Raw genomic sequence first — 17,925 nt, forward strand, 5'->3', positions numbered from 1 at the left:
TCTTCATTCCCTATCATTGTTGATAATATAATATGTGTGTGTGTGTGGTGTGTGTGTGTGTGTGTGTGTGTGTGTGTGTGTGTGTGTGGGTGTGTGTGTGAGTATGTGTACGTGAGTACAGGTGCCCACAGAAGCCAGAGGCTCAGATCCCCTGCAGCTTGAGCTGTGGGCAGTTGTGTGCTACTTGATGTGGGTGTTGGGAACTGAATTTGGGTCCTCTGCAAGTGCACTATATGCTCTTAACCCACCGAGCCATCTCTCTAGCCCCTTTTTTAGACCTACTTTTAATTTATTAGTATTTATTTGTGCCCAGCATGGGCACCTGCATGGGTGTGGATGTCAGAGGACAGCTTGTGGGAGTCAGTTCTCTTCTTCCACCCTGTGGGTCCTGGGGATTGAACTCAGGACATGGGGCTTGGCAGTAAGCACCTGTACCCACTGAGTCATATTTTGCCAGCCCTGTATTTTGGCTCTTTGAGACGGAGTCCTCAACCTGTGGCTTGCAACTCATTCCTCTTGCCTTAGCCCCCAGTGTACTGGGATGATTGGTGTGAACTACCCAAATGTTAGTAACTGTGAGGAAGCCAAGCTCAGGAAAAGGAGGTTTCCTTGCCCAGATGGACACAGCTGGTGCCTACGAAAGCTGTTCTTATGCTGGAAACTCTTCCTCCAGAACCATGTTAGCACCTGTAAGCAGAGGACTGGGAGTCTAGCATAATGGCACACTACTAATCCCAGTACTTGGGAGGCTGAGGCAGGAGGATTGCTGCCACCTAGAGGATATCCTGGGTTTTGTAATAAGACACTGTCTCAAAAACAAAACAAAACAAAACAAAACAAAAACAAAAGCCGGGAGACTAAGAACTCAGGTCTTAGGTCTTAATTGCCTTAGAGAAGCCAGTACAGCCTCCAGGGACTGGATCAGTTGGCCTCCTGTGTTTCACCTCTGCTCTGCCAAGCTGGCCCACAAAAATGGAGCCAAGTTCAGCAGGACTTGCAGTGTTCACTAAAGGGGAAGGTGTCCTGGAAGAGCAGGGGAGACCTTGTGTAAAGTGCAGAAGCCACAGCTGTCCTATATCTGTCACAGACGTGCTGTGTGGCTCAGCTGAAGCCTTTTTACTGGGCTGGGGTTTGGTAACAGACCTGCCAGCTGTGCTGACTTCATTCCCGTTCTTCCTGCTTCTCTTGGGCTCTGCTCCCTTGTTCCTGAGTGGACTGACAATGGCAGGCCTTCTGTGAGCTGCAGAAGCTGTTCTCTGTCGTGCTGCACGCGCAGTTACACGTGCATTCTTCCTTCTCCACGCTGTCCCGTGACCACCTCTTGCAGTTTCACAGACCAGCCAGCCACCTTGCTGATCTGAAAATACTGTTTCTTCTTGTGGCTCCTTGGAGATTCACGGAGATTCTTCAAGAGATGGGATCCCCAGCTCAGGGGAGGCAGCAGCCCCCTGCAGTGGATCAAGACAAGTGGGTCATTGCAGGGTCTAATGGAGTGCTTTCACCTAGGAAATTGGAGGCCACCAGCGCCCAGAATGTCGAGTTCCTACAGGTGATTGCCAAGAGGGAGGAGGCAATTCACCAGGCTCAGCTGCGGCTGGAGGAGAAAACGAGAGAGTGTGGATCCTTGGCGAGGCAGCTGGAGAGTGCCATTGAAGACGCCAGGCGGCAGGTGAGTTGTGTGTGTACTCCTAGGTAGTTCCGTGTCCTGACCTTTGTCAGCCTCCTTTCCCATCTGAAGACTGGGTACAGTAGTACCTTCCTCCTGAATGTGGTGTAAGGATGAAATAGATATCTGTTGTAGAGGATCAGCCCTTTTTATATGATGAGCATTATATCAGTCACTTTCTGCCCCTCTTGAGACTCAGAAAAGCTTTTTCACATTTTGGGGATGCTGGAAAGGGGCAGGCAAAGGTGGATGTAAGAACTTCCCTCTAGTTAGCTTCTGCTCCAAGGCCCCAGGGAAAATTTTGCCATAATGATGTGCTAAATGGGCTGTAACTGGTTAGTAGGAGTGGCTAGCCTTCTCTGCAGGGTCAGGCAGTCCTACCTCTCCCTTGTGTGCAGGTGGAGCAAACCAAGGAGCAGAGCGCTCTCCAAGGAGCGAGCAGCCCAGAGCAAAATCCTGGACCTTGAGACCCAGCTGAGTAGGACCAAGGACAGAACTTGGCCAGCTGCGGCGGACTCGTGATGATGTGAGTTGGGCTAGTGGCAGGGCTCCCTTGGGCTGCAGGCAAACTGTCTACTGGCGTTTTCAGGAGTCTCAAAGAGGTTATTATCTCCAGTCACCTTGCCAGCCTAGGAGGATATTCTGGGTGACCTCCCTCCCCTTTTTTGGTACTAGGGATTGAACTCTAGGGCCTTGACTGTGTTAGGCAAGCTGCTACCACTGAACTATGGCTCCTGTTACATCCCTTCTTAAAATCAGAATTACAGGGTGTCATCTATATCCATAAACACATACTGTACAGGTGGGACAGTTTTTTGCATATCCATAGACTTGCGTGACTACCAAATTTCTGGTAGTGGTAAAAGGTGAGCTAGGAGCTGCCTCCATGTGAGTGCTGAGAAAGAAAGTCAAAGTAAGCAAAAATAGCTCTTATTCCAGAGAGAGGAAGAACTTTGAAACCCTCAACGGAAATAAAAGAAGCCTGAAAAGTCCAGAGGAAAAGAGGGCAACTCCCTGAGCAGACAGACCAGCGGCATTGTCTGGTAGTCCAGAGAGGACGCTGCAGCCACTCCCATGCATCTTTGTGTCTCCTCCCGTGGTAGTGCTAGGGGTTGAGCCTTCCAGGGTAGGCTGTTCGATAAGGACTCCCCCAGATGGGGCCTGGAGAGCAGGCTCAGCAGTTGTGAACACTGATTGCTCTTGGGTAGACCCTGGGTTCAGTTCCCGGCACCCATGTGGCGGCTCAGTCTGTAACTGCAGCTCGGGGGATCTGCCGCCCTCTTCTGGCACACTGGTTGAAGATACCTGCCGTTTGATCATGAGGACTGGAGTTCGTATTCCGGCACCCAGGCTTATTATGACTAAGCCAGGTGTTCCACAGATGCTTGTAACTCTAGTTCTTAGGGCTTTGCTGCCCTCTCTTTGTCTTGGTATGCACCTGCATTTACCCACACGGTAAATAAAGCAAACTACTAATACTGATAGAGGAGAATGTAAAACCCAAAACTAATCCAAACCAACTAAAACAGCAACCAACAAAATTACCGGACTTGGTAAATAATAGCTTCAGCTTACCCGTGAGAAAGACAGACGGAACAATGTATGTCCAAGAAATGAATGTGTCTGTGGTGGGGGCTACCCACCACCCCCACATTTCCCCAGTGTACTCTTGAGTAGGAGCAGCAGGAAATATTGATAGAAGAATTAGAGTGGGGAGAAACAGATAGAAAATACAGGATACGCCTGGAGAGGGCCTGGAACCTATTCCATCGGGCCCTGATTGTCTCTGCCCTAAGGGTATTTATGGGATGCCCAGGGGTGGAGCAAAAGACCTCCCCCCAGTGCAACCAAGTGCAGACCATCTCAGACGCCTGCATTCAGGCTTGGGGTCCAATCAATCCTTTTTATGCAGACCTGCTGGGTAAAGCCACTAGGAAACCTGAAAATGGGCTTCCACGTGTGTCCTACCTTGCTGGTAGACACAGGACAGGTGCAGAGGATGAGAATCAATCTGCTATACTAATGGAATCTTGAAACAAGCTGGTGTAGGTATTCTGATGTCTGTGTAAACTTCAAGCCCAAATGAGAAGATTCGAAAGGTCACTCCAAATTAATAATAATTAAGCAAGAAGATGTTACAAGCCAGGTGTGGTGGCCCACATCTTTAATCTCAGCACTCTGGAAGCAGAGGCTGACAGATCTGTGAGTCTGAGGACAGCCAAGGCTACACAGAAAAACTCTGCCTCAAAAAAACAAGAAGAGGAGCTGGAGAGATGGCTCAGCAGTTAAGAGCCCTGGCTGATCTTCCAGAGGTCCTGAGTTCAATTCCTAGCAACTACATGGTGGCTCACAACCATCTATAATGATCTGGTGTCCTCTTCTGGATGCAGGCAGAACACTGTATACATAATAAATAAGTCTTAAAAAAAAAAAAAAAAAAGCTGTACAGGAAAAAGACCAAATAACCAAGGCAGACCCTATAAAAATAAAAACCTCAGCCAGGTTTGTTGACTCAGTGTATGTTGCCATAATCCAGTACTCAGGAGGTTAAGGCAAGAAAATAGGTAATTCAAGGCCATATACTGAGTTGTCTGGGCAGCTTGGTGAGGACTTGGCTCAAAATAATAAAACAAAAAAGCAACTAACTCCCTCACCCAAGGGGAAAATCCCCATCTCCCTCGTAGGCCCTGGTGCCTCTCAGTGTGGATACCCTCTAAGTGAATGCCTTGGGCTCTCATTGCCCATTGTTACCTTCTTTACCCTTGGCCCTGCTCTCTCTTCTCTCCAATCAGGCGGATCGTCGATAACAGAGCCGGCTGCAGGATCTGAAGGACCCGCCTGGAGCAGTCTGAGAGCACCAACCGCAGCATGCAGAATTACGTCCAGTTTCTCAAGTCATCCTACGCCAACGTATTTGGGGATGGCCCCTATACAACCTCTTACCTGACAAGCTCACCCATCCGCTCCCGGTCTCCCCCTGCCTGAGGCCACCTGTCCAGGGGGTACAGCCCTTGCCTGATGCCAGGGAACTGAGGAGCTGCCCGTCCTGTAACTGGCCAGCCCACTGGCTTTCTCTTCAGGTGACCAAATGTGCTCAGGGTCTGTTCCTCAACTCCTAATGGCAGGAGAGTCCCTAGAGCAGCTGGGGATGAATCAGGAAGGAGGGATGGTTCTCTTTCCTGATCCGTGAGCCTGGTGGAATTTTTCAGTGACCTTCACAGGCCTTCTATTTGCTACACTAGGTACCAGATTTTTAAAACCCCTGCTTCCTTTCCTCAGGGACTGTTTGGGTGGGCTTCACCTGCAGTCTCCTCCAACCCTCTTTCAGTGCATCCATGTCTTGGGTTTCTCTGAGCTGAAGCAGCAGGAGTCCTCTTGGACTATGAACCACTTACATCACCTTTTCCTTTTTTAATATTATTTTTATTTTATTTTTTACTAAAAAATAAAACTTTATTGGTATTAAGAAAATAGTGAAATCAGATAAGTTAGTAACTGAGTGAGTCTGTGCTTTTATCAGCATAAAAATAAAACGGAGGCAGAAAGATACATTTACTCCTGGCTCATGGAGGTAAGATGCTCACAGATCCCTTTGCTCCTTTGGAACCCTAGCTACAAATGTCATGAAATGGAGCAATCACGGCGACAGCGGTGAGCTGTGAATTGTTTGAGCACAGAGGGAACTGTGGCAGGTATGCTCACGACAGCCTGTTCTGGTTTCACAATGCTGTAACCCTTTGCTCACCAGCTCTCGATGGCAGGAAAAATACAGAATGCTTCAGGAATTTTCCTGTCGTCCCTTGAACAGGGGCCATGCCAATCTTCTCTGAATTCCAAGTTTAGCATACCGGGCTGCCGAAGTGAGCACCGCTTTTTCCTTCTTGATGGGTAGAGCAGGAATCGGTATTTTTCTGTAGTGCCAATGGAAACCTCTCTGGAGGCCACTTGTCCCCAAGCACCCTCACAGAAGCTAATGTCCATCTGGCCTCACAAGTGTAATCCCTATCTCATTGCTTTTCATTTCTCTTTGTATTTCTGGAATTCATTTATTTTTGAAATTTTTGTGTGGTTTTACAGGAAATAAAATTTTTATTATCAGTTATTTAAGACTCCTTTGATTTCCTTTATCCTTCTCTCCTGACTTTATAGAAGACTGCTAGGCAGTGGTGGCACATGCCTTTAATCCCAGCACTTGAGAGCAGGCAGCTCTCAGTGAGTTCAAGGCTGCTCGACAGAGCGAATTCCAGGACAGGCTCCAAAGCTACACAGAGGGAAACCACAAAACAAAACAAAAAAACCGAGTGTGGTGGTGCACACCTGTCATCTAATGACTTGGGAGGTGGAGGCAGGAGTTGTGTTATCCACAGCTACATAGTGAGTTGAAGCCAGCCTGGGTTTTCTGAGGCCATGTCTGAATAAAAACAAAATATTTTTAAATGATTTAATAAGACGCATGTGAGAGTCAGGCAGTGGTGGCGCTCACTTTTAATCTCAGCACTCAGGAAGCAGAGGCAGGCGGATCTCTGTGAGTTCGAGGCCAGCCTGGTCTACAGAGTGAGTTCCAGGACAGCCAGGTCTATAGAGAAACCCTGTCTTGAAAAAAAAAAAAACAAAAGTCCATGTGAGAAAACATGAATTGCAGAGTAGTTGATGCTGAATTACCAACTTTTCATTTCATGATGGAACAGAGAGGCTGTTGATTCTTTGGGTGCTGTAGGAAGATAAGGTACCTGATGGATGAAGGCAAGACACTTTGTCAGGCCTCACTAGTCAGGATTTGGGGACGATCACTTTCACAGGATAGATAGGTGTGGGGATGTACCTATAATTTATGCGCTAAATGCTACCTGCTTTCTACATAAGATTCTGGGCCATTTTGTATTTTCCTGTATTTGAAAGAGTGGTGTGGAGTACTTGCTTAGTATGTGCACATGTGCAAGAGCCTAGGGTTTTGCTTTCTTTTGATTAATTTTAAAATTGGGTTCATTGTATTTTATGGGTGAATAGCCTGAATGTATATATGTGCTGTGTAACACCTATGTTCTTGGTGCTCTCTGAGGTCAGAGTCCCTGATACTGGAGTTATGGATGGTTGAGAGCCACCATGAGTGCGGGGAATTGAACTCAGTTCCTCTGTAAGAGCAGCACATGCTCTTAACTGCTGATCCATCTCTCTCTAGCCCTAAGGGCCTAAGTTTGATCTGCAGGGCCCCCTTCCCTCATCACCACCATCACCAACCAAAACCCACAAATGAAAATGTTCTTCAGAGAGAGCACTATTTTCTAGCTGGCATTGGCCTGAGTTCGGGGCTTGACTTTTGTTTTTCTATTGCTAGATAAAACACCATGACCAAGGCAACTTGTAAAAGGAAGTATTTAATTTGGCTTATTGATTCAAAGGGGTCAGAGTTCATAGTTGTGGACCAAATAGCAGAGAGCATACATGTAGACCCACACCAGAGGCAAGAGAGGGAGCACCGGGAATCACAGGAGTCTCGAAATGGCCAAGCCTGCCCCAGTGGCACACTTCCACTAACAAGCCACACCTGGTTCTTCCCAAACAGTTCCACCAACTGGGGACCAATTATATGAGCCTATGGGGGCCATTCTCATTCCAGTTACTACAGCATCTCAACCACTGTAACCCAAGTCTAAAACTCCAGAGTTTGGGGGGCTGAAGAGATAATTCAGTTGGCTAAGAACTCTTGTTCTGGTTGTCTAAGGTGGAGCACCCAGGAGGCTGAGGCAAAAAAATAAATATATGAAAGCAAAACCCCTCTTGCTGCTCTTGCAGAGGACCTTGAATTTTTATCAAGGTGGGCTGCAGAGATGAGTGCATACTGTTCTTGTCTACATCAGGCAGCAGTTCACAGTAACCCAGTCCAGCTCCTAGGGCATTCAATTCCTCTGGCCTTAGGCCCCGACACTCATGTAGTCAGACTTTCTTTGGACAGCCAGTTCCCCAGTAATGATACAGAGACTTTTTTTTTTTTTTTTTTTTTTTTTTGGTTTTTCGAGACAGGGTTTCTCTGTAGCTTTAGAGCCTGTCCTGGACTAGCTCTGTAGACCATGCTGGCCTTGAACTCACAGAGATCCACCTGCCTCTGCCTCCCGAGTGCTGGGATTAAAGGCGTGTGCCATCACCGCCCGGCGAGACTTCTTATTAAGTATGAATGCTTGGCCTTAGCTTAGGCCTGTTCACAACTAACTCTTATAACTTGAATTAACCTGTTTCTATTAATCTACATTCTGTCCCATGGCCCGTTACTCTGCTCCTCCATACTGTACATTGGACTTCTCCATGTCTGGCTGGTGAAAATCCACAGGCCTCAGATTCTTCCCAAGTTCCTTCCTCTCCCTGGAAGTCCCACCTATCCTCTCTTGCCCAGCTATTGGCCATTTAGCTCTTTTTTTTTTTTTGGTTTTTCGAGACAGGGTTTCTCTGTGTAGCTTTGCGCCTTTCCTGGAACTCACTTTGGTAGCCCAGGCTGGCCTCGAACTCAGAGAGATCCGCCTGCCTCTGCCTCCCGAGTGCTGGGATTAAAGGGGCCATTTAGCTCTTTATTAAATCAATCAGAAGAGGCCTTAGGCAGAGACACATTTTCACAGTATAGAAAAAGATTGTCCCACAACACTCATATGCACATTTACACACACGTTGAAAACAAATAAGACTTTTTTCTTTGAGACAGGCTCCTATCATGTAGCCTCTAGAGAGCATGAACTCATGTAGACCAGCCCTGTCTTCAAATAATAGAGATCCCCTGCCACTCGCCTCCCACGTGCTGGGATTTATAGGCACGTGCCAACATGCCCTGACTCCTAAACAACTTCTCAAGAAAGAACAGTTGGCAAATTTAGAACAACACGAGTGTGTGTATGTGTGTGTGTGTGTGTGTGTGAGAGAGAGAGGAGAGAGAGAGAGAGAGAGAGAGAGAGAGAGAGAGAGAGAGAAAGAGAGAGAGAGAGATTCCTTTTTCTTTTGCTCAACTAGTGTAACCACCTCTGCACCAGTGGGTTGAGCTGTGTAACTATTTTGATGGAAGTGACTTGGAGTCCATTCCTGGGAATATTCTTTTGTTTTTGTTTTCTCCATGACAGGCTTTCTCTGTGTAGCTTAGCCCTGGCTGTCCTGGAACTCACTGTGGACCAGGATGGCCTCAAACTCAGGGATCTGCCTGCCTCTGTCTCCCAAGTGCTGGGATTAAAGGTGTCCAACCACCACACTCAGATTATTCCTAGGCCTCCTGTATTAACCTTTGTAAAATATTTTACCTGAAGTCCAATGATTTTATAAAATTTAAAAACAACAACAACAACAACAAAAAACTACATGTATGTGGGCCGTGTGTATGTTTGGTGTTAGAAGAGCCCAGAAAGAGGACAATGGATCCACTGGAGCTAAAGTTTGCATTGTGAGCTACCATGTGGGTGTTGGGAACTGATCCAGAGTCCTCTGCAAGAGTAGTAAACACTATTAATTCCTGAGCTATCTCTCCAGAAAATATACTGCTTATCCTCGAAACTCTTTCAAAACCACCTCAAACAGATGTCACAGAGACATGGGCAGTAGAGGGTTAAAAAGTGTAGCGCATCCATCAAAGCCAGCTCTGGGCAGTTGTGACTGAGTGAAATTACATTAAGATTCAACTATGTGCGGTGGATTAAGGGAGGGTTAAGTGAGACCTATTAATACCCAAAGTTAACAATTTAGTTTTTTAAGTATATTTACCAAGGTGTGATTATTACCATGATCTAATTCTAGCTCATTCTCATGAACTCCAAGAAACCCCATCTCCGTTTGCAGTCATTTGAGGGTCCCACTTCTATCTCTGGATTTGTTTATTCTGGACACCTTACATGAAGGGAATTGTACTGTGTTCTCTCCTTAACTTGATGCTTTTTGTTGTTATTTTCTTTTTGTTTTTCGAGACAGGATTTCTCTAACAGCCTTAGCTGTCCTGGAACTCGCGCTGTAAACCAGGCTGGCCTCGAACTCAGTGATGCCTCCCAGGTGCTGGGATTAAAAGCAAGCGCCACCACCGCCCGGCAACTTGTTCCTTTTACTCTAGCTAAACGCTTTCAAGGTTTATGTTACAGAAGGTACCATTATTACGTGGGACAGGGGAAGAATTCCATTGTACTTTACAGAATACTTTCCTAATTCAGGAGATTGCCATTTGGAAGGCTTTCGCATTACGATTACCGTCGGTATGAATATTCACGTACAACTTTTAGTGAAGACGCGTTTCATTTCTCTAGCGTAGCCCTGTAAGAAATTATATCTCCGTTTTAGCTTTCCCAGAACAGTCAGTCTCTTACAGCAGGAGCCTCACAAAGCTGGAAGAACCGCCTCATTTCCGCTTCCTGGCGCTGACTCCCACCCCCACCCCCATCTGCGCAGGCGCGGGCGTTGACGAGTGGGAGGTGCGCCGCTGACGGGCGGTGTCTGCGACCGTTACGGGCGGGGGCTACGCCGGACGTGGGGGCGGGAAACCCGGAAGCGGAGGCCGGCGCCTCCTCGGCGGCGGATTCGAGGGTGTGTTTTGTCAGTAGCGGTTTCTGTGGCGCTGCAGGTGGCCCGCCATGCCGTCGGAGGGTCGCTGCTGGGAAACTCTAAGGGCGCTGCGCAATTCCAGCAAAGGCCGCCTGCCCTACCCACCCGCGAGTGGCTGGTGCACTACGAGGTGAGCGGCGGCCGTCCTCACGCCTTTAACACGCTCCCTCCAGGCGGGTGCGGAGGACGGGGCGTGGCGATGGGCCGCATTGCTTTTTTGACTACTGTGCACATAACTTTCTCGAGCCCGTTCTAGTTGATCTACGGCCCCTCCACTTAACGGGAAGCCTCCTGCCCAAAGGCGTCACCATCACCCCAGTCCACTCCCGGGCCTGGGATCTTGTCATCAGCCACGGCCCTCTCATTCTCTTCTGCTTTATAGTCCACTTGCTAGGACTACGGCTCTCAATCTGTGGGTCGAGACCACGTTTGGGTAGTCGAACGACCCCTTTCACAAGGGTCACCTAAGACCATCGGAAAACAGACTATTTGCATTATGATTCACAACAGTAGCAAAATTACAGTTATGAAGTAGCAACGAAAATAGTTTTATGGTTGGGGGATCACCCCCAACATGAGGAACTGTATTTAAGGATCGCAGCATTGGAAAGGTTGAGAACCACTGCACAGGAGCTCCAGGCTTCTTGGAGAGCATTTTGATTTGACCTAACTCTAGTGTTGCCAATGAAATGACTGGCTGACCTGTGGACGGGGGCGTGGTCCTTATAACTAGTGTTTGCCATGCCCTTCCTTAATGTTTGTTGGTGGCTTTTCTAATCAGTGATACACATTTGCCCGCCCACTGTCCTGGAGGTGTCTGAGTTTATCTGTATTACAGGCTTGAACAACCCCTACCGTATGTGAGGATACCTTTGTGTGTGTGTGTAGGCTCATGTGCTACAGTTTACATGAAGAGGTCAAAGGATTTTTTCGTAGAAATATAGTCTGCGTCATTATTAAGAATCCACTTATGGGCTGGAGAGATGGCTCAGAGGTTAAGAACACTGACTGCTCTTCCAGAGGTCCTGAGTTCAATTCCCAGCACCCACATGGTGGCTCACTACCATCTGTAATGAGATCTGGCTCCCCCTTCTGGACTGCAGGGATACATGAAAACAGAATATTGTATACATAATAAATAAATAAATCTTTAAAAAAAAAAAAAAAAAAAAAAAAAGAATCCACTTATGCTGATGCGATAGCTCCATGGGTAAAGTTAGTTGCTGAGTTCAATTCATGTAAACTGTGGCACATGAGCCTACACACACCACACACACACACACACACACACACTAATAGTAATAATAGATTTTAAAATACTGTAAATAAAATAACAGCAGCAATAATAAACCACTATTGCTGGTACAGTGGCTTATAATCTCAGCACTTCAGAAGTGGAAGCAGGGGGGTCAGTTCAAGGTCATCCTCAATTTGATACACTGTCTCAAAAGCAAAAAGAAGAAGAAAGAAATCCTACTGTGTTTTCATCTCTGGTTGTTAATGCAGTTACTTTATCTTCAGTTTTAACTTACTTGCTTGGGCCCTCAGTTGTTGAGCAGTGTATGGAATGTCTTAGATCAGTAGACATACAAATAGGCTTAACCTTCTTCTCCTTAGGATGTTTTGGAAGAATGCACAACTCTTCCAAAACTATCTTCTTACTCTGGATGGGTGGTAGATCACATCCTACCCAACACCTCACCCCACACACAAGAGAACTCTCCTTCCTCTGAATGTTCACCATCCTCTGGATCTACTTCAGGCCTGGACCAACCCTTACTCCTTAAGTCTCCTGTCAGAAGCACTCCAGAATCCTCCTCACCTTCATCAAATGGAACCAAGGTAAAGTTTGAAGACAAAACACCTGTTGGCTGAAAAATCAAAGTGTTTAATATAGTCACATGACAGTGACATTACTCTGAAGAAATGATTGTTTCCTATTGCAGCTGTTTGTAGGAACAGTATTTACCACATCACCCAGTGTTCTTGTGTGTGTGTAGATGTATGCACATGTGTGTGGAGGCCAGAGGGTCAACTTTGGATATTTATTCTCGAGGGTCTTCACTTTGTTTTTCAAGACAGAGTTTCTCTGTGTAACAGTCCTACCTGTCCTGGAATTCGCTTTGTAGGCCAAGCTGGCCTTAAACTCACAGAGATTGTGACTCGCCTCCTTAGCGCTGGGATCAAAGTCCTGTTGCCACTGTGCTCCACTCGTCACCTTGATTTTTGAGACAGTGTTTCTCATTGGCCTGGAGCTCACCAATTAGGATTAACTGGATGTCCAGTAGTCCCAGGAATCCTCCTGTCTCCATCTTCCCCCAGTGTTGGAATTATAAGTACATGCCACCATGCAGTTTTAGATGGATTTGGGGACCAAACCTTAGGCCTTCTTGTTTGTACTTTACCCGCTAAGCAATCTCTCCAGCCTAAGGAGACACATCATTTTATTAAGAAAACCAGAGCCGGGCGGGCGGCGGTGCACGCCTTTAATCCCAGCACTGGGGAGGCAGAGCCAGGTGGATCTCTGTGAGTTTGAGGCCAGCCTGGTCTACAGATCGAGATCCAGGACAGGCTCCAAAGCTACACAGAGAAACCCTGTCTGAAAAAAAGAAAAAAGTAAAAAAAATAAAAAAATAAATAAAATAAAACCAGTGTGACACCAGTTATGGTGGTGCACACCTTTAATTGCAAAACTTGGGAGGCAGAGGCAGGTGGGTTCCTGTGAGTTCAAGGCCAGTGTGGTCTACATAGTAAATTCTAAGCCAGCCAGAGCTACATAGTGAGACTCTGTCTCAAAAAAAGAAGTAAAGTATTGTGCTTCTTGGCCTTTTGGAGAAGATCAAATGTAAATCAGTTAGGGCCAGGAATGGGAAAAGAGAGAGGGAGGAACAAAGTTGACATCATGGAAAACACAGTGGTTCTTGTGGAGGGGCCCCAAAGTAGCCTGACCACACAGCAGCCATGACAGACTTAGGGGCCTAGACACAGCTTTCTGTCACAGGCTTACTGGAAGGCAACATCCTGATCCAGGAAAAGCCTTAAGCTGATACCACCCAGGGATCCACCCAGGGGTGAAGAAGTACCTGACATCCCAAACATTCCAACCATTAGATAAGGTGGCCAGATGCCCTTGAGTCTAGCACACACCTGTTTTTTGTTTTACAGATACCCCTAGACAATTGTCAGCCAATCAAGGTACTGGACCTGGGAATCCCCTCACCTCAACCTCTGCTGTGATAAAAACTGTGCCCCACCTGAGCTCAGGTCTCTGCTCTCACCGCTGTGTTGGACAGACAGAGGGACCAAGCTCTGGAGCTTGAAATAAAGGCTCTTTGCTCTTACATGCGGGATTTGGTCTCCGTGATGGTGGTGGTCTTTTGGGGGTCCCGCTATCTGGCCTTAATAGTTTCTAACCTGTTTACTGCTGTGGTTGGCGGTGTGAACCTGGGAGAGTGGGGCTTAAAATAAGGCAGGACTTAAGTCTCACATAATAGCCAACCTTATTCAGAGCAGCGGACAATTTATACTCTGAGGGTTAAGAAGAGTCACATGAGTAAAGTGTACAATCACAAGGACACTCCCACACATGGCAAAAACATGTTTTTCCATAGAGACATAAATAAACAATCAGTTGTAATGAATAATCTGAAATAAACATTTCTATCTGCTACACATGGGAGAGGCAGGAAAGCACAGTCCAAGAACAGTTTTGTGTTTTGAAGAAAATGAGGTCACAAGATGTTTGTCTTATTTTGTTGGAATTTTCTCACAAGCGCTCAGAAATCCCCTCGTACAATTTGTACTGTATTCTGACAGGAAACTAAATTATTTTCATTATTGGTGATTTATAAGTCCATTATTGGTTCCTAAGTTGGATTGTGTTAGGCTTTGGAACTCAAGCATTCCTCAAAGGATCCTGTGTTGAACTTTGCCTTCCAGGCAGCAATATTCAAGGTGAGGCTTTTGGGAAGTGCTTGGATCATTGTCTTCAGTAGATTAATACATTGCTGGCTTCATAATCTGATAGGGCACCAGGTTGGAGGGAGTGGGTCCTTGTCAGGTAAATCTAATCCCAGGCCCCCTCCTTCCTCTTTCCTTTGCTTCCCGGCCACCTTAAGGTGGCTGCTTTTCTCTACCACATGCTTCTGCTGTCATGTTCTGTCTTAGCACAGTCCAGAAAAAAGCAACAAGTTGTAAAGGCCACCAACCCCCAAATAATGACACAAGACTTATTAGTTATGAATGCTTGGTCTTGTCTTATGCTCGTCCCACTAGCTCTTATTACTTATAGTAACCTATTTCCCTTCATCTACATTTTTCCTCAGGAGCTTTTTACCTTTCATTCTGTATGTCCTACTTTTCCTGTTTTCTCCGTGTCTGTCTGGCCCAGGGGAGTCTCCTTCCCCTCCCCCCCACCTCTCCCCCTCGCCTAGATTCCTTCTCCTATTCATTCTCTCTGCCCGCCAGCCCCTCCTATCCCTCTACTGCCTAGCTATTGGCTGTTCAGCTTTTTATTAGACCAATCAGGTGCCTTAGGTAGGCAAAGCAACACATCTTTACATCATTAAACAAATGCAGCATAAACAAATGTTACACATCTTACATAGTTAAAGTAATTTTCCATCACAACAAGTAACTCAAGTGGCTGTGTATAGAAAACTTCTGAATTGGGTTCCAAAATAAATCTTACTTTTGAATAATTTTCTAGGAAAACACCTAGAAAACTACAGTGACAGAAAACTAGCAAAGACATGATCTTTGTCTATAAAAGACAACATAAGTTTACCATGTTAAAAGCTCATTCATTGATTTATTTTCTCTCTCGTCTTCGGTTTAGATCACACAGGAGTGCCAGCGCACAGAACCTGTTGCGCCTTCTGTCCTCACCGAGCGATCAAAGTGGAAGGCTGCATCCGAATGTACGAAGTGGCACACAGACTGAGAGGGACAGTAAGTGAGACAATGGAGCAAGGGAGGCTTGACCCTAGAGAGCCACCTTTCACTAGACTCCCCCAGGGGAGGATACCTCACTACATGCTGATTAGGAGATGTCACCCACTGAAAGCTCACTCTGGAGGTAGGGTGATGTAAAGGTCAAAAGTGAACACCCTCAAGTGAAATCTGGCTGGTCAATTTTAACTTAGGCTTTCCTATATTCCATTTAATTCTCTAGAATTTGCAGATGGTCCAGATGTGTCAGATATGTTTATATTGTGACAGTTGTATTTTAGCTTTTGAAAGAACAGCACTATTTTAATTAATTTGACTTTGGGACTACTCTAGCTTGTAAAATTAAGTTTTGCCTGAGTCTGTAATTGAAAATACAGTAAATTAGCCGGGTGGTGGTGGCGCACGCCTTTAATCCCAGCACTCGGGAGGCAGAGCCAGGCGGATCTCTGTGAGTTCGAGGCCAGCCTGGTCTCCACAGCGAGTTCCAGGAAAGGCGCAAAGCTACACAGAGAAAACCCTGTCTCGAAAAACCAAAAAAAAAAAAAAAAGAAAATACAGTAAATTACGATCTTAAAAAATGGCAAGAAGCCTGGGGAGATGGCTCTGTGTAAGAGCACTTCTCTGTAAGCATGAGGACCTGACTTCAAATCCCTAGCACTCATACAGAATGGTTGTATTTGCCTGTAACCCCAGCGTTAGGGGAGAGAGAGGCATATCCTGAAAGTTGACTGGCCAGCCACTTTTAGCCAAATGGGGAGTTTAAGGTTCAGTGTGACATCCCATGTCAAGACAATTAGAGAGTAGAGAGAGTGATAGAGGCAGACACTTGATAGCTTGCTCTGTAACTGTATACACACAACGTGATACACATACTACATTACCACTGCCCCTCCACACACACACACACACACACACACACACAGATAGAGAAGTTGGTTAGCATGCACAAAGCCATGGGCTAATCCCTGGAAGCATATGAAAGTGGCCCCATGTCCATATTACCAGCTCTAGGGAGGTGGAGACAGGTAGGATTTAAAGGTCATCCTTAGCTACAGAACAAGTTTGAGACCAGCCAGGGCTACATGAAATCCTGTCTCAAAAAAAAAAGAACAGATAAAGGAGAAAAAAAAATTTCATCCAAGGATAAATGCTCCACACAGCTCTTGAGAAGCAAGCAGGTGGTTCCATGCGCTGGCGTCTCCCAGGTGCTAAGGACTAAGCGTGGTGGTCAAGGAGCAAATGAGCCAGATGACTACGGCACTCTAAAGGCAGGTACCGATCCTTTTCAGGAGGGCCTGAGGCAGTGGCAGGAGGAGCAGGAGAGGAAGGTGCGAGCCCTCTCAGAGATGGCATCTGAACAACTGAAGAGGTTTGATGAGCTGAAGGAACTGAAGCTGCATAAGGAATTCCAGGACTTACAGGAAGTGATGGAGAAGAGGTGAGTCTTCCTGAGTGGTTGCTGCAAATGTCTGTGTGGTCAGCTTGCTTGCTTTCCCAGAGAAATCCCAAGGTGAAAGTCAGTCCTTAAATATCAAAATAAAATAGGCAAAGAAGTTTCCAGCCTGGAAAAGTGACCAGCCTTGGGAAGAGGCCTAATATGACAGTGAGGGGGAGGGGAAACTGTCTCAGGAGACTTCCCTGACTCTGCCTTATTTATCAGTACCAGAGAAGCCCTGGGCCACCAGGAGAAGCTAAAAGCTGAGCATCGCCACAGAGCCAAGGTCAGTGCTTGGGAGAATCGGCATGATTGTATTGGTGTCTGTCTCTAGCCCTCTGAATGTTCATCACACGGTCAACAGCCATTCTAGAGCCCTTGGTCCATGATCATGCTCCTGCATAGTGCTGTGTAGTAGTTAGTTCTTTATCACTGTGATCAGATACCTGAGAAGACAACGGGAAAGGGGATTGTTTCAGCTACTGGTTTCAGATAGCTCAGAAAGCCTCTGCTCTCTGGGTTATGCCCTTTTCTCCTTCTCTTCTGGGGCTCAGCCTGTGGGGTTGGTACCACCCATATTCAAGTAGGCCCCTCCTCCTTTGTTAATCCTCTCTGAAAATGTCCTCAGGAACCTGTAGAGGTATAACTTGCTGCTCTCCTAGGTTCTTTTTCAAGCCAATCAAGTTGAAAATTGCAATTAACCTGTGTATTGGCCTTGGGGAGTTTATTTCCTGCTCTAGCCCGCCTGTGAAAAGATGTAGCTCGCCTAGGATTTGAGCAGTGTGGAAAGGGAGAGGTGCCCCCACTCAGCGACTCGGTGGCCCTTTCAGTAGATTCTCAACCTGAAGCTTCGAGAGGCAGAGCAACAGCGTGTGAAGCAGGCAGAGCAGGAGCAGCTTCGGAAGGAGGAAGGTCAGGTCCGTCTACGCAACCTGTACACCCTGCAAGAGGAGGTCCTTCAGCTTAACCAGCAACTGGATGCCTCCAATCAGCACAAGGAATCTGCTGAATGTCGACCTGGCTGCCTTCCAGACCCGGGGCAACCAGCTGTGTAGCCTCATCTCTGGGATCATTCGCACCACCTTGGAGGTGAGGGATTACAGAATGACTGCTTCAGGTTAGAAACAAAGCTGCTTAAAGGCAAAATGTATTTTGATTTACAAATGATGCCTACCGGTTGGCTGTTGGAGGAAATACCAGTCATTGCTTGATTGGTGGGGTAAGAACTGGTGACAGAGCTCTCTGGTAAAGCATTTGTTCACTTTCGTAGGTCCTGGCAACGTAAAATGAAAACCTGGCAAATAAGAGATAGTAATAC

General features: G+C 46.6%; 2 protein-coding genes, 1 long non-coding RNA gene and 1 other non-coding gene across 7 annotated transcripts in view; 2 read left to right on the forward strand and 2 right to left on the reverse strand.

Annotated features, from left to right (window-relative positions):
* Rps6ka6 (ribosomal protein S6 kinase A6) overlaps positions 1–17,925 on the reverse strand; it is a 207,942-nt gene that overhangs the window by 102,312 nt on the left and 87,705 nt on the right. The gene's annotated exons all lie outside the window — the stretch shown is intronic.
* LOC128117951 (U6 spliceosomal RNA) lies at positions 5,429–5,534 on the reverse strand. The gene has a single exon (XR_008220958.1). It is a non-coding gene; the product is annotated as a U6 spliceosomal RNA (small nuclear RNA).
* On the forward strand, positions 10,164–15,107 carry LOC128108383 (uncharacterized). The gene is made up of 3 exons (XR_008217454.1): positions 10,164–10,352; positions 11,840–12,064; positions 15,060–15,107. It is a non-coding gene; the product is annotated as an uncharacterized LOC128108383 (long non-coding RNA).
* On the forward strand, positions 15,115–17,717 carry LOC128108377 (mRNA export factor GLE1-like). The gene is made up of 4 exons (XM_052734844.1): positions 15,115–15,172; positions 16,462–16,610; positions 16,833–16,893; positions 17,441–17,717. The coding sequence occupies exons 1-4, from the start codon at positions 15,140–15,142 to the stop codon at positions 17,660–17,662; spliced, it is 465 nt and encodes a 154-aa protein (XP_052590804.1). The 5' UTR covers positions 15,115–15,139; the 3' UTR covers positions 17,663–17,717.

The sequence above is a fragment of the Peromyscus californicus genome, unplaced genomic scaffold (genome assembly GCF_007827085.1).
Source record: "Peromyscus californicus insignis strain IS unplaced genomic scaffold, ASM782708v3 Scaffold_10__1_contigs__length_136768540, whole genome shotgun sequence".
In the NCBI taxonomy this organism is placed as follows: domain Eukaryota; kingdom Metazoa; phylum Chordata; class Mammalia; order Rodentia; family Cricetidae; genus Peromyscus; species Peromyscus californicus.